The sequence below is a fragment of the Solea senegalensis genome, linkage group LG9, assembly GCF_019176455.1.
Source record: "Solea senegalensis isolate Sse05_10M linkage group LG9, IFAPA_SoseM_1, whole genome shotgun sequence".
NCBI classification, from domain to species: Eukaryota; Metazoa; Chordata; class Actinopteri; order Pleuronectiformes; family Soleidae; genus Solea; species Solea senegalensis.
This window is the reverse complement of record NC_058029.1, coordinates 9,854,505-9,869,617: the sequence shown is the minus strand read 5'-3', so window position 1 is coordinate 9,869,617 and position 15,113 is coordinate 9,854,505. Positions and strand designations below refer to the sequence as shown.

Genomic DNA, 15,113 nt, shown 5'->3' with positions numbered 1-15,113 from the left:
AAAGTGGGACGGACCAGAAAAATAATAAGCAAGGACTTCCCTTTGAATGAATGTAAGTACATCTATTTTTTAAATATATTATGAACAACCTGAGAAACAAGTGCAATTTCAATTTTCTATTTCATGCCTAAGTTTACTAATTACACATATGCATTACAACTGGATCTACAAAGGCACAAAATATGTAGTCACAGGGATCTGGAAGTGAAAAAGATAGTATTAGAAACTTATCATTATGTCAAATCCTGTGACAAAAAAGTCATGAGGTTAGTATGGCGTCCAAAATTTGACAAAAAAGTCATACTTTAGTATGACATCCAAAATTTCACAAAAATGTCATGACTCACATTTTGGACGACATACTAAAGTATGACTTTTTGAACAAATTTTAGATGACATAATGACCTATGACTTTTTGTCACATTTTGGACAACATACTAACCTCAAGACATTTTTGGTGAAATTTTGGACGACATACTAAAGTGTGACTTTTTTATGAAAATTTTGGATGACATACGAACCTATGACTTTTTTGTCACATTTTACATTGAAAAGTTCAAGTGTTCAAGGTAGAATTCAAAAGTGAAGTAAAAAAAAGAAACAATGGTGAATGTAGCCACGCGTGTGCTGATCTCTCTCTGTTGTCCTCTGCACGCAGCATGTCCTTCACCGTGTTTGATATGTCTGGACAGAGCAGATACAGAAACCTCTGGGAGCATTACTACAAGTATGAACCCCACAATGTGCCCGCTGCTCATCAAATATTTAAGCATGCGAGTGTTTATCTGTTTTGTCAATCATCTTGTTTGCTCTTGTCCTCCTCAGAGAAGGTCATGCCATCATATTTGTCATTGACAGCGGCGACAAACTGAGAATGGTTGTGGCCAAAGAGGAACTCGATACTCTTCTCAACCACCAAGGTACAACAAACCTGTACTCTGTCTCATCCTCTTGTGAATATACATCATTTCTAGTGTATTCAAGCTGGTATGTTTACAAATTAGCATGATATACAGTATGTTGGATTATTATAAAACAAATTCATTGAGGTCAATATTATATCTACAAGCTCGGGAACTGAAGCAATCTTTGTCCAAAATCAATGCACATCACACGTCAGTCTGACCAGTATCTCCAGTGCATAACGTGTTCAACAGAATGTTCCTTTTTAAGTTAACGGCTACATTAAACTGCTAACAATAAAATAAATACAACCAGGCCTGGAAGAAGAGAAATTGTTTTTAAGCTTTGCCTTGTCAGTGATCACTGAAGTAGTTATGTAAAAAAAATAAGATGAAATGTTGGGTTAAGATGAATATACACTATTTATAAAACTGGATTGCAGATAAATTCTGCGTTTAGCTATGTATGATCTGGGGAGAAAATGATTTCCCAAAAATCACAATATGTTGTAATTTCCTTTTTTATCCCTCTCCCATGTGAGATGTGTCGAGGAGGTTTGCTCCTCAGCTCATTAGTGCAGCGTCAGTCAAAGACAATGAACTAATCACTGGTGTCCTGGAGTATCAAGTGCTGGTTTTAGTCCTTTGTTGTGACTAAGTGTACAGCAGTGCTATAAATCAAGTGACTTCATTTCATGACCCAAGATGTGTGTGTGAAATATCCTCACAAATTAGCAGCCTTCTTGATACCGAACTGTGTTCTTATCTCGCCGACAACCAGACATACGCAGCAGAAAGATGCCAGTGTTGCTCTTTGCCAACAAGATGGATCTGCGGGACGCCATGTCTTCTGTCAAGGTCTCACAGATGTTGTGTTTGGAGAACATCAAAGACAAACCTTGGCACATCTGGTAAACTATCAGTCAAATGTGAAACTTCTCCAGTGTTAAGGTCTTCATTTCATTTCTCATGCACACTGTACAATCCCCAGTCACATGGCCACATTACTGAATCATATTCACCTTTGTAAGATCTAAGTCCAAACCTACGTTTGTTCCAGAAAGTATTACGCACCCATGAAGGAAGTAGACCTGTATTTAAATGACTAAACTCTGTTATGCTCTGCCACCTCCCATCCACAACTTTCTGTGCTTTCAGATTAACAGATTAACTTCCCGTCACGGGTCTGTTTAGTAGAACACACTCAGACACGAGAACATGTGTAATTTACTGCTTTTGTCCTCTCTTTTTTTTTCCTTAAATGCTTATAATTTAAACACCACTTGGAGCAGTGTGTCAGACTGTTTTGTAAACAGGTATTTTCCACCCTGTTTACCCATTAGACAGATGGAAGGCAGATTAAGAGCCAGACAGCTTTGAACATCCAGGATCCAAGAAAAGTCATGAGAAAGTGAGTTTGTGCCAGAGGGAGATTAAACTCCTTGACATCTTGTTTTTTTTCCAGTGCGAGCAATGCCATCAAAGGAGAGGGCCTGCAGGAAGGGCTGGACTGGCTACACGGTAACACGGTTTATAAAAATGTCATACCATACGAGTAACAAAGACTCTCTGCCACCCTCATTAAAACATGTCTTTTTTTTCCTCCCCCCTTACTTATAGAACAAATTGCACAGTAAGTATTATCGTGTCAACATGTCATGGTCATAGATTATATCTCTTTTGGGCTTTTGTGTGGTATATACTGTGCTGTGGCTCTTTTAGTTACATTAGGAGCTTTGTTTTCCCCAAATTTAATGAAAGGTTTATGTTTGTGAAAAGAATACAAACAGTTTTTTTCTGGGTTTTTTTCCTCTGTCTTCCAACCAGATCACATCAAAACAATGAACACATAAATGACTGAAGTGCTTGTGACCGTGGACACATTATGGATGTGGTGAACTCTATCCCCATTCACCTAATGGAGTACTCATCACACGTGATGTTGCAGGCCTTACAAAGTCTAGTACTTGTGTGCATGCTTCAAATGTAATGCCGTGTGTCTTTGAATAAATAAAACTGTGCAATAAGTATAATTTGTATATGACTAACAGTTTGAAGCGGCCATCATTAAAACAAGCTGCACTTCAATCTGTAATGAAGTTTCTTTATATAAACAGTATATTATTTGAACAATCAACAAACTTTCTTTTGAAACTGTTTCATTTTTATTTCATGACTTCATGAATTGTTTTTAAAAGGCTACTTGGAGATTATAAATACTGTTTTCATTAAAAAAAAAACAAATGAAAAAGAGAACAGGAACAATGCAATTGTTAAATATAGTTTAAAACTTTAAACTTTGAGGAATTAAACACTTTTCAACCAGTGAATTGAATGCTGCTTCCAACATACAGTGAAATGACTTCAGATTTCATACCTACCATGAAAACACAAGTCTCATTTTTGTTGTAAAGCTGCATCACTCTCTTCCTCTCTCCAGAGACTCTGTTTTATTCTCGCCATTTGTTTCTTCTCCATCTCGCCTGCTCCACATCTTGTCACTTTCAATCAGCATCATTCTTACATTGGCACCTGAAGGATGAGTTTAGTGTGGAAACGAGCACTGGAGTCCAAGAGGATACACAGGCTCTGGAAAGCCTCCCGGTTTTCAAGGTGGTTCCCTGGAACACATTACAGAGGAATGATTGACTTTATATATATCTCATCACGTGGCTCTCCGGGACTCTCGAAGCTACTGTGATAGAATCAATCAAACTGACACGAGGATATCACTTTCTTGGTGAAGTTTTCCACAGCTCTCATACACATGCGAGCTGGGGAGAGGGTGGACTAGTTGTTTGTGTAATTCATACACAAACAGTGGTAAAGAATATGGTGACACCAATGCCAGTCTTCACTTTAAAGTGAACTTTAAACTTTTTTTTTTAATTGATCCACATTAGCACAGAGATAAACAATGTAATGAATGAGGCAGGCCACTTGTGTTATTGACTACGAGCACTTAGTAGAATTAAAGGATGGAGGCTGTTGAAATTTTAAAATAAACATTTTCTGCAAGTGACTAAATTATGATAAAGACACATCCACTTGAGCTTAAATTGTTTTTAATAAAATATAGGAAGGAGAGAGCGCCATCTGTCTGAGCCATTACACATTAACTGCTCTACACTGCAGGTAAAATATTAAAACTCAAACACACTTCCACATACCCCGAATACAACAAAACTTTTGTCTTATTTTTAACAGTTGTACATCTCACTCAATAGTAAATCCCCCATTCATGTTTTTTATGTTAGCAATTAAAATCCTGTATGTGTGGTTGTGTGATTTCAACATGGAATTATAGCACTTCATGGGACAAAGATTCACCTGCTACACAAACCTCGAAGAACTCCCTGGTGATTTCTGAGAACATGTTCTCCAGTTGTTGGATGAAGCCGGTCTTTTCTGCAGACGTGCTAAAGATCTTGCAGATCCGTATCACCAACTTCACCACATTGCTCATGTTATAGCTGTCCTTCTCAGACACCTAAGGGTAAAGACATAAACAGAGGGCCATACATTCACAACATTATTATTATCATTAATATATTATTGTTATTACTTTATCATCAAGTGTTTCAGTTTCTAGAAACTGATTTACTGACCCTGACTACATGTCAAAAAGACATCTTTTATATACAAAATTCCAAACAATACAGAATTTGACAGCCATAAACCCATGATTTGGCATCAGGAGGGCCAACGACAAAGCAAGTGGTGCCCTATTTTTTTGCACAGCACTGAATATAACCACTATAATGGAAGAGAGACTCAGCCGATGCCGTCTGCCTTCTGCCTATTGCATGCTGGGTCAGTTTCTAACCCCCTGAGTGCGAACAGGAATGAGCAAGCGTGGCAAAGAGTCACAGACCAAGGTCAGCAGTAATGGATGATTCATTTTACAATCTGCCTAAAGCTATTAGGCCAGTGGTTCTCAAACCATTTATACCAAGTACCACCTGAGAAAATATTGAGCTCTCGAGGTAACACCATTATCGCTAATAAGATCATTTGTTCTCTCATCATCCTCCTCTTCCTCACATATACTTCAGACACTGGTATAGTGAAATTGCATTAAGATGGAGCGAGAGATAAGGTGACTCTATTATTATTATTGAATTTGTTATTGTTTTGTTGTTATTCTGTTTCATTTTCTACGCACCACCACCATAGGAAGCTCGCACACAACTGGTGGTACATGTACCACATGTAGTTTGAGAACCCTGGTATTAGGGTGCACACACTTCTTAACTCCTTAATCTATGTTATATTATAATATTAATTGACTACTCCACTGTATTGAACTTTATCAGAAAAAGACAATCCTGGTAACTATCATACTTGACATAAAACGCTAGCGAAAGCCAGTATATCTAACTAACCCAAATGAGATGAAGCTGCTGAGGATCTTACCAGTATGATGAAGACGATGAGTCTGGAGATCTCAGCAAGTCGTCCGTTCAGGGCTTTGTTGGCCAGAACAGCGTAGCAGAGAGTGTTGCCACACAACACCAAGAGACGAGCCACGTTCTCCACATGCCAGGGCTGAGGAATGACTGGACATGAGGAAGAGCACAACAAACGTCCATTCTTATACCAATATACGGTATATTGAAATGTCTCAATATGGTTTATCATAGACCAAATAGCAATTATCAAATGCCATTTAATTAATAAATGCTACTTTTCTCATGGGACCCTGTGTTAAAAGATAATGTCACAGTGGGGTCAATAAACTACATCGATCTACTTGTCCTACATAAGTTGAAATTATTATAGTTTGACAACAATTGAAGTGTGATACCAATAAGCTCTTCCAGGATTGCCAGCATTGAGTTGCTGGTCCAGCCTTTGACTTCTCTTTTGCCAATGAGCAGGAGGAAGGATGTGGCCAGGTCCCACAGTGCTCCGTGGGACAGGCCTCTCTCCACCAGGTCCTGCCAAACAAGAGTCCCTGCAAGAATAGACAATCCCACTCAGTTACTATGCCTAATCAGCCTTGTATTGTACAGTATATTGTTATCCGATATCAACATAATTTGAATATTAATTAGTTTTTTGATGGTGAGAAATCTGGCACAGCACTAACCTCTTATTGATGAAATTCAACTGTCCAGTATGAAAGTTCTCTTACCCTCAGGCATCAGCGGTCCATAGAGGATGAACAGCAAGCGAGCCTGACTGACAATGGGCCAAGGCTTCAGGAGTTGCATTAGCCAGAACTGACACTCTGATGGCTGGTTCTGCCTCGGGTCCAGCAGAACCTGACGGCAGAAACTACGGAGCTGCAGCTCCTGGTACCACCTCGTTCCTGTTGACAGGCTTTGTTATTATCATAACTTGAAAATTTCACAGAGCTCAACGGGAAAAAGGTACAGAGTCATTAATTGTCAAGTTACTTCACTCTTCAGCACTGCTATTAGCGCATTGACATTTTGGTTTGTTGAATTTTAAGGGGGTGTTTTTAAGCACTAAAGCACTATATCAGGTAATCATACACATCACTGCTTTTACTACTATGGATCTAAGCCAGACAGAGAGTAAAAGGAATGATGCACAAGGAATACAGATATGACACAGTGGGTTCAATGAAGATAATGGCATCCTCCAAGATAAATTGTTTTCCCTTTTACACTTTAGCTCTGTTCTTTCCTATATTCAGTAGTATTTTCTCTCCCAGACATTGAAACACACACCTGGTTTTGCATAGATCACTGTCTCAATTTTTTGCAGCAGGTTTGTGTGCTCCCACAGGAAGTTAAACACTCTATGACACTCCAGCTCATCCCACTGTGCAGTTAGAGTCTGTGAAGAAATCAACATATTACTTAATATTCTTATTTTGACACAGGTTTTTAAGGTAAGAAAGGTGGTGTGTTCTCTTAAATATATTATCCAGAGTGGGTAGAGCTGTGTTTGTTACTGGAAGGTTGTTTATCGTTGAGAGCAAGTCTTCAGATTTGATGGTATCTACATTTAATATTATGATAAACTACTTATTTATATCTGGATTGTGATTGTCTTGAGATACATAATACAACCTTTTCTATCTTTAAAATTCCTCATACCTGGAGGAAGACACCACACCTGGCAAAGCCACTGCAATTCGGAACTAGACACTGCTCTAACATGAAGCAGGGGATCTGAAAAAGATCAATAGGATAACTTTTTAGGATTACTGTGCAACCTGAACACTGTTATCAATAATAAGAATGAGTAAGTTTGTGAAATAGTCACATTCTATGTAACGGTAAATGGTCTGTATCTATATAGTGCTTTTCTAGTCTTGATGGCCATGTAAAGCTGCCACCATAATGCCTCATAATTTAATAAGGCAATTAGGATCACCATGGTCCTCTATAATAGTTAGTTAGAAGACATTTTCCAAAAGGGTAAGGTTCATTTTAAATAATTATTTCAAACATTTATAAAGATAATGTGAATTTATCAGTGAGCTATTACACACCACATTTTGGTTCTGCCTGTTATCTCACCTAAGCCCTGTCTTACCTTTGACAGTTGGCTGAAGATAAACTTTAACTTCTCCTTTGCTGGCAGAAACAATGTACATCGTTTGAATAATAACCCTGAGAGAATCAACACAAAAGCACATTGTCAAATTAAATATCTACTAATCCCGGTCTCTCCCAGCCTTTCATTTCACATAGCTTATCCATCCACTGAGATGTGATCACACATAAAAACATACTGAGAAAATCAGGAGCTGTCCCTCACCCAGGTTTCTGAAGGGTCCATTAGTGGATCCCTGTTCAAGGCAACTGGAGTGGTTTTGGGTGATCATTTTTTTTCTCCAGGCCAAGGTGGAGATGTAGTCCATAACGCATCTACTGATTTCTTTGGACACCATGCTAAATACACTGAGCTCCAGCACTGACAAAGACAAACATTATTCATTACTATACATGTCTCCATTACCAATTACAGTAGAAGATTTTAATTGAAATGTCAGTTTAGTCAAACATTTTTGACTAAGAACTAAGAATTTCAATGATGAAATCCATATTATTTCTTGAAAAGTATTATATGGTTTCCTTAGGCCACAACATTATCTGAAATGTCCTTAAAATTAGGGACAACAAACAAAATATGACTATGACAGGAGTTTAGCCAGTTAAACTTACCAGACACTTTATCTAGTATCATGTGGAACACCTCTGCTGGGAGCCTGTGGAAGTAGCCGGAGCTGGTGAGACACTGGCTGCGTGTCATGATGGTTTTGGTTGGATAAAGAGTCCTCTTCACTTTTCTGGAATCTTTCCTCATCATGTCCATCGTCACTGGGTTGACTGTATTCACAAACACAAGGTAAAGTCGACCTGAAGCTAAAGTAAACTTAAGCTCACCGAACTGAAACTTGACTCACAAGTCACAAGCTAATTTATGTTAGCTACATGAAACCCTTTAAAAAATATTGTCTAAATCGTCACTTTGTAGGTTTCACTTTTTAGTTTGTCATGTTGTCACTCGGGCTAGCTAGCTTGTGACGTAGCATTCTATGCTACGTCACAAGCTAGCTAAATTAATCTCATTTAAAATATACTCGCTCATTTGTATTTATTGTTATTATTTATCACTTTTGGTAATTTATGATTTGTTCTGTCGCTTTATTATCAGCGGGAGAACCCGAAAGAAACGATGTCATATGTCACTTCATTTCCAGGTCTTCTCAGCTGAAGGAAAACTAATTAATCTAATTAATAATTTAACTAAGTCACAGGCTAAACTTGCAGCCTCCAGCTCAAAGGTAATGCTGGATAATTTGTCACTTTATTGTTGTAATTATTGTAATTTTAATTATTATAATTATTTCTGGCAATTTATTTGTATCTTGGTACTGTATTTGTCACTCCTCTGACAACTTTAGGAAAAAAAATGCTTAGTCAAAAGCTAATCTAGCTATAGCTAGAAATAAAACATGAGTAAACTAAAGCTGTGTAATTTGTCAATTTATAACGTTACCATGTTTGTAGTCAGATAGAAACAATTTATATTAATACATGCTGGTGTTACATGTTTAATGTTTCTTATCAATACTAAATAAGGCATTTTCTGTCAGCTCTTGCAGTGGAGTTAGGTAGCTGTCAGCTCTCCTTACCTGTGATGACCTGCTGCTCAGAATAAACAACTGTGTTTTAGTGTGTATGAAGTACACAAGTCTTTCATTCTCATTTAATGTCATTTTCATAGTAATAAAACAAGACACATTGTGTCATAGTGTAAAACATATCTGGAAAGTACATTTTTCCAAGGAAGTAGACGATGACAAGGTCACTATATTGTTAAAAGAGAAATGTTTTATCTGAGCTGCATTGAGTCTCATGAAGTATGACTGAAAACCAGAGAAATATTCAGGGAGCAAGTGAAGGGTCACAAAAACAAGGTTTTAAATAAATAATTATCACTAAACCTATTTTTATATGCAAAATGCGTAACATTTACATTTAGAAGTAAAAAATGCTCTAGAAATGCATACAACATGTGACATGTAATCTTATGGATGCATTACCTTTCCTGTGGCTATTTCAAAATAAAAGACTGGGTGTTTTTTTTACTAGTTAAATGCTATTAATGTGAACCGAATTCTGCCCCCATTAGTGCTTGGTGGTGGTTGTTTTGTTTCTGTTGGTCATGTAGTTGCACTTGGTCCATTGTGGTCAACAACCCATCATTATATAGCACAATCAGAATTAATAACATTGTTCATGTGATCACAGGTAGTATTTCACAAAAGCCATAATGTTTTACAGTCATATTTTTGACTTGTATTGAACAGAATGATGAATACTGTAATAATAATAATAATTTTAAAGTCATGTGCTGTATAACTTAGACTCAAAAAATGTAAAAAAAAATAAAAGTACTTTGCTTTGTGTCTCCCATAATTTACTGTAGTATAAACTGAACAATGTATATTAGTCATGAAGTCTTTGTGGGTGTGCATTATCTTTAGTGTCCTATCTCAAGAGAGTGCTGTGTGTGTCCGCTTACATGTCATTAAAAGGGTGTGTGTTGTTCAGCTTCTTTGACTATAGCACACACACACTTAAAAAAAAAGGAGGGCCTGTGCTACACTTGACATGTTTATGCTACCCTCCAGCAGTGTGTAAATCAAACAGCTATGCTCAGCTGCTAATCACAGGATTTACTCTGCTTTAAGTAAGACTATTAAGTGTTCCACAAACAAATGGTGTCTCCCACAGGCAGATCTTGTGGAGGATCATCCCTTGACCATGGGGCTTTTACAGGGAGCTGAATATTACATATGCGATCATGGAGCAGGGCAAGGCTAAAGCTCTTGTTTGCCAACAAAATGTCATGGTGGGCTGGGGGACAAAGATGAAAAGCGCTGATCAAGACGATGGACTTAGAAGATGAACCCGGGATTAAACTGGAGTTGTGAGTTACTCACCAGGTTTACCATGTCTTTCAGCACCGCATTACGATCAAAAATAGTGAGACTGGCAGTTTTTCAGTATTGCTTTTAATATTAAATGTCTCCTGATTGCAGTTAAATATAAATTGTTTTCCACATGTTGGACATTTGTGAAACTATTGTGTCAGTTGTGTTGTATTTCAGTATTATCCACAGATCTGGAGATGGAGGGAGCTGAATTACTGAGACCAAAACAGCACAAGCAGTAAGGACAATATCTCCTCTGTCTGTCTCTGCTCTTCCTCCAGTACTTGTCATCCGCCCTGTTTATCTGTCCAGAGCCACATGCCAGCAGGAGGACAGTCTCTTATGTCAACTTTGACATGATGCTCCTGTCGCTGACAGGGATAATGCTGATGATGACATCTGGCTGGTCACATATTTGACAGTCCTGCGGAAACAGAAGGAGGTGGTCAGTGTGGAATCAACGCCAGTGACCCTGTTTGTCTGGAACTTCTCCAAATACGTCTCTGTCACTTAAGACAAGCGTGCCGTATGGGCACCTGTGACTATGGCTGTGTAGTCCTCGTGTAACCTTGTTGGTGAGTATTCAAATGTCAAGAGAGTATTAATTAAAAATGTGAGGGGTTGAAGTAGCACTCCGTGTGCAGTAGTGTCCAGTGTAGAAACTGTGGTTGCTCAAAATAGGGTGGATTACAGAGTTAATTAGTGACTAAACCGGGCTAATTCAAAGACGGAAGAAAAAAAGCGAAACAAGATGCTTGTCACAGTCTTGCTTTTGTACCCATTGTTTACTTATTATGCTGTTGGTGTAGTTAGTCATTAAGTTAGCACAATGAGGCTTGTATCTCATATATTTAAGAAGCCCCAGCAGTGCCAGGTCTAAAACACTCAGCTTTATAAACAGCTTCTGTTCTCTGAAGTAAAAGAAACAGTGGTTCTATATGAGCACAGGATGTTTTCCCCCAGTTGGAAATTTAATGTTGCTTGTGGGCACAACAAACAATTGGATATTTAACAAGTGATATTTGTCCGTCTATGTAACAGAGTGCCTGCTTATTATTCAGGATCTTTCCACCTACAGGACATTTTGTTCAAAACACTGAGATGGGACATAAGTAAATGCTTAACCACCAATGAGATCTTTACTTGTGGCCTAGATCTATGGGGAGAGGGGTGTTTTTTTTCCCTTTTTTCCACTATGTGTTTGACAGTGTCAGGTGATCTCATGTCAGGGAAAAAAATAGACATAATAGGATTTGGCCAATTATTATTAACAACATTGTTGCCACATTTTAGGGCCCGGCACCGTGATCAAGTCATCCAATTGCTCTTTGTCAAATACCCTGCAGACCTGTGGAAAAAAATGTTCAAAGTTAGTGGTTTATAACAGCACTCTCAGCTTGGGCGGCTTCTGTAAATGTTTAATTTCCTCTCTCGTTTCCTGAGGGGCGGCGTAGAGCTTAACAAATGGACTGCTGTGGTTTGCCCTCCAGAGGAGAGCATTAAACAGGTGAAGCCGAACACTGCTCTCATTAGTCACAGATGCAGTCGTCTGCCACTCACCAGAGACTGATGCCAGAATACTGAAAGTTTCTATTGCTATTTCTGCCTGCACCCTAGAGACACTTGAGGAATGGCTCACACTCTGTGACTGGATGTTAGCTCAGTGGAGTTTACAGTACTGCTGGGGACCATGCAGATAAGAGGAGGAAACCAGCCACATCTTCAACCTGTGGGACTGTAGTTTCCTTCCAGAAATGCTACTTTTTCATGTGGTGACTTGTTGTGTTCATGTTAAATAATTTCTTTCTGTTGATTTTCCTTTTGTTAAATGCAAATACTAAATTAATTGTATATTCATCATTTGACACACACTCTTTCGAGACATCCACTGGTACCACTCATCTCCTAGAGTATGACTATATCAACTTTTTCTTCTTTGCAGATTGAGGATCTGTGTGACTGAACCAATCATGGCCAGCACGGCGGCTCAGCTCCTTGGTTTCTTCTTAGGCCTGTTGGGCTTTACGGGAACTGTGGCTGCAACTCTGCTCCCCCACTGGCGCACCACAGCATACGTGGGCTCAAACATCATCACAGCCACCGCCTACATGAAAGGCCTGTGGATGGAGTGTGTGTGGCACAGCACTGGCATTTACCAGTGTGAACTGTACAGATCTCTGTTGGCATTGCCTCATGACCTGCAGGTACAGCACACACACCATGTCATGTGTCGTTGTTTTGGTTTTTTTACCTGACACATCACCATTCCTTGGTTTGTGCTTCTCAAACATGATGATATGCAGCTTTATTTGGTTTCATATCCTTACAAATGGCTTTATCCTCTTGAGGGTGGCAGAGGGAGCGAGAGCTAATCCCAGCTGACGCAGAGCAAAAAGGCAGAGACAAACAAACACGCAGTCTCATATTTACACCTGAGTGTCCATTTAACCTAATATCCGATATGAATTTGTTTTGACCGTGGGAGGAAACTGGAGAATGCGCGTACACATTAGTGGTGAACATGCAAACTCCAGACAGAAAACGTACAAGCTAAATATTGTGGGGATTTGTACTGTTGGGTGCTTCCTTGGAATAATGGTTTTGTTTCATTTACCCTACACGTCACTGACAAATCAGTAATTCAGACTGAGCTATAGCAGCATTTATTTCTTAAGTCAAAGCAGTTGTTAGTTGCACAGCTTGGTAAATGCACAAATCTCTGTTGTTGTTTCCTTAAGATTCATTAAGTTGTTTAATATGTTGTCATCTGCCAGAGAAGTCAAACTCTAACTCCAGCAACAGGAATCCAGATTGTCTTGTTAGCTCTTTGTCTGCAACAATGACAATGACAATAACAGATATTAATAGATAACAGATGGTCTTTTGATTCCTGCCATTCCTTTACAAAACAAATCACTGTTTTTAATCTGTGTATTTATATGTAATGAAAAGCACTTTGTGATTTTGAGATCAGATTTTGAGACTAAATTAGTTTATTTCATAACATTATATTCTTTTACAACATTACTTGCATAGAGTAAGTAAAAAAAGGTTGTTTTCAAACTGATAAAAAAGGCAGAGTTAGTCCCAACAATAAGAGTTTGTCTGTTCTCCTCATTAGGCTGCCCGGGCACTCATGGTGCTCTCCTGTATCACCTCAGTCCTGGCATCTCTGGTGTCTGTTATGGGTATGAAGTGTACCCGCTTTGCTCGCGGCTCATTCGTCAAGACTCCACTGGCGACGAGTGGGGGAATCGGTTTCCTCTGTGCTGGTCTTCTCTGTCTTATCACTGTGTCCTGGACCACCAATGATGTCATATTGGATTTCTACAGCCCCTTCCTCCCCAGTGGGCTGAAATGTGAGATCGGCCTGGCAGTGTACCTCGGTTACGCGTCGTCCTGCCTCAGTCTGTGTGGAGGACTGGTGCTGTGCTGGAGCAGCAACGTTGCCAGGTCACAGAGACCCCCGCATATACAGAGGATTCCAGCATCATCACCTCCTCCTGCCTTCAACATCATTTATCCCCCTGCTCCACTCTACAAGCCACCGGAGGCCCTGAAGGATAATCGCACCCCCTCATTGTGCTCCCTTTCCAGCAATGGCTATCGGCTCAATAACTACGTCTAAATTGCGGTGGAGCTGTGCAGCTCTGCACAATCAAACTGAACCTTTCTCCAACTCATTATTATTTTGTTGTTTCTTGTCTCCTCTACACCTGTGAAGCAAGAAAGAAAATGTGAAAGGAAGGACAAGTACCTCACCTTCTCATGTTTAACCAAACATTACTTGCAACATATCACACTTCAACAAATTCCTCTGTTCTTCTCACTGTCACCAGAAGTGAGGTCACACTTAAGTTTTCCCTCGCTAATCTGGGATTCACTGAGTGTTTGAAGAGAACTGCATGGAAAATAAAACTGGTTGCCCTGCTGCTACACAACTACAGGACCAGAAGGTGGCGTCATTGTCCTGCAAATAATCACAGAGAAGTGAGACCATGTAGTGAAGTTCACTTCCCACATTCTAACCTCTGACACTCGTGTTAATTAATGACCACATGTTTAGTCACTTCCTTATTGAAGCCTGAATGTTTTAACTGGCATTAACTTTTTGTAGAAGACAATGCTCCACATCAGTACCTTAAACACATTAATCAACACTATATGGACAAAAGTATTTGAATTCCGGTGTTTCAGTCAGGCATTGAGCTCGGCCCCTTATGTCCAATGAAGGTGTTATGCTTCAGCAAACTTCTGGACAATGCTATGCTGCCAACTTTGTGGCAACAGTTTGAGGAAGGTCCTTTTCTATTCCAACATGATTGTGCCCCAGTGACTATGGTTTGACGAGTTTGGTGTGGAAGAACTTGACTGACCCGCACAGAGCCAAATCTGCCTAACGTCATAAATGCCCTACGGAATGAATGGACACAAATTCCCAAAGAAAGTCGTTCAAGAAGTGTGAAAGCTGTTTGAGCTGCAAAAGGGAAACCAACCCCATATCAAAGTAGCTTCTAATAATTGAAATACAAATGACAAAATAAAAACACTTGATATCGTCAAAAGTAGTTTTGATTGGCTTATTTCACAGCAGATAAAATGATATTTTGAAAGTAACACGATAGCTGTAACAATAACATTGTAGTTGTTACACATTAACAGCGTCTTCTGCTATGACACGTCAAGATATGGAGAGAGGCCTTTTGTTATTTTGTAAGGATTAAGAGTCTAAAGTGCTAAATCCACCAATGACATGAACACAAAAAAGCTCTGATCAGTTTATAAAT

The 15,113-nt window shown here is 39.1% G+C and overlaps 3 protein-coding genes across 10 annotated transcripts; 2 read left to right on the top strand and 1 right to left on the bottom strand.

The window, feature by feature from the left end:
* Positions 1-546: 546 nt before the first annotated feature.
* Positions 547-2,990, top strand: LOC122775114 (ADP-ribosylation factor-like protein 6; the record flags this gene model as incomplete). The annotated part of the gene is made up of 7 exons (XM_044034854.1): positions 547-569; positions 659-727; positions 826-920; positions 1,684-1,813; positions 2,368-2,423; positions 2,523-2,535; positions 2,730-2,990. Coding segments are annotated over 7 exons (420 nt in total), but the record flags the coding sequence as incomplete, so codon positions are not given.
* Positions 2,991-3,291: 301 nt separating this feature from the next.
* On the bottom strand, positions 3,292-8,198 carry LOC122774681 (F-box only protein 47-like). The gene is made up of 10 exons (XM_044034155.1): positions 8,048-8,198; positions 7,641-7,796; positions 7,416-7,492; positions 6,974-7,048; positions 6,602-6,710; positions 6,040-6,216; positions 5,710-5,859; positions 5,319-5,461; positions 4,233-4,392; positions 3,292-3,523 (listed from the first exon to the last, which is right to left on the bottom strand). The coding sequence occupies exons 1-10, from the start codon at positions 8,196-8,198 to the stop codon at positions 3,423-3,425; spliced, it is 1,299 nt and encodes a 432-aa protein (XP_043890090.1). The 3' UTR covers positions 3,292-3,422.
* Positions 8,199-10,118: 1,920 nt separating this feature from the next.
* Positions 10,119-14,891, top strand: LOC122774854 (claudin-14-like). Of its 8 annotated transcripts, none has more exons than XM_044034421.1 (5): positions 10,120-10,322; positions 10,608-10,901; positions 11,770-12,098; positions 12,269-12,530; positions 13,448-14,891. In XM_044034421.1, the coding sequence occupies exons 4-5, from the start codon at positions 12,297-12,299 to the stop codon at positions 13,952-13,954; spliced, it is 741 nt and encodes a 246-aa protein (XP_043890356.1). In that variant the 5' UTR covers positions 10,120-10,322; positions 10,608-10,901; positions 11,770-12,098; positions 12,269-12,296; the 3' UTR covers positions 13,955-14,891. The 8 variants fall into 8 exon arrangements, with proteins under 8 accessions (XP_043890359.1, XP_043890360.1, XP_043890358.1 ...); XM_044034418.1 differs by having other exon boundaries at positions 10,504-10,901; XM_044034420.1 differs by having other exon boundaries at positions 10,120-10,564; positions 10,705-10,901.
* Positions 14,892-15,113: the final 222 nt, after the last annotated feature.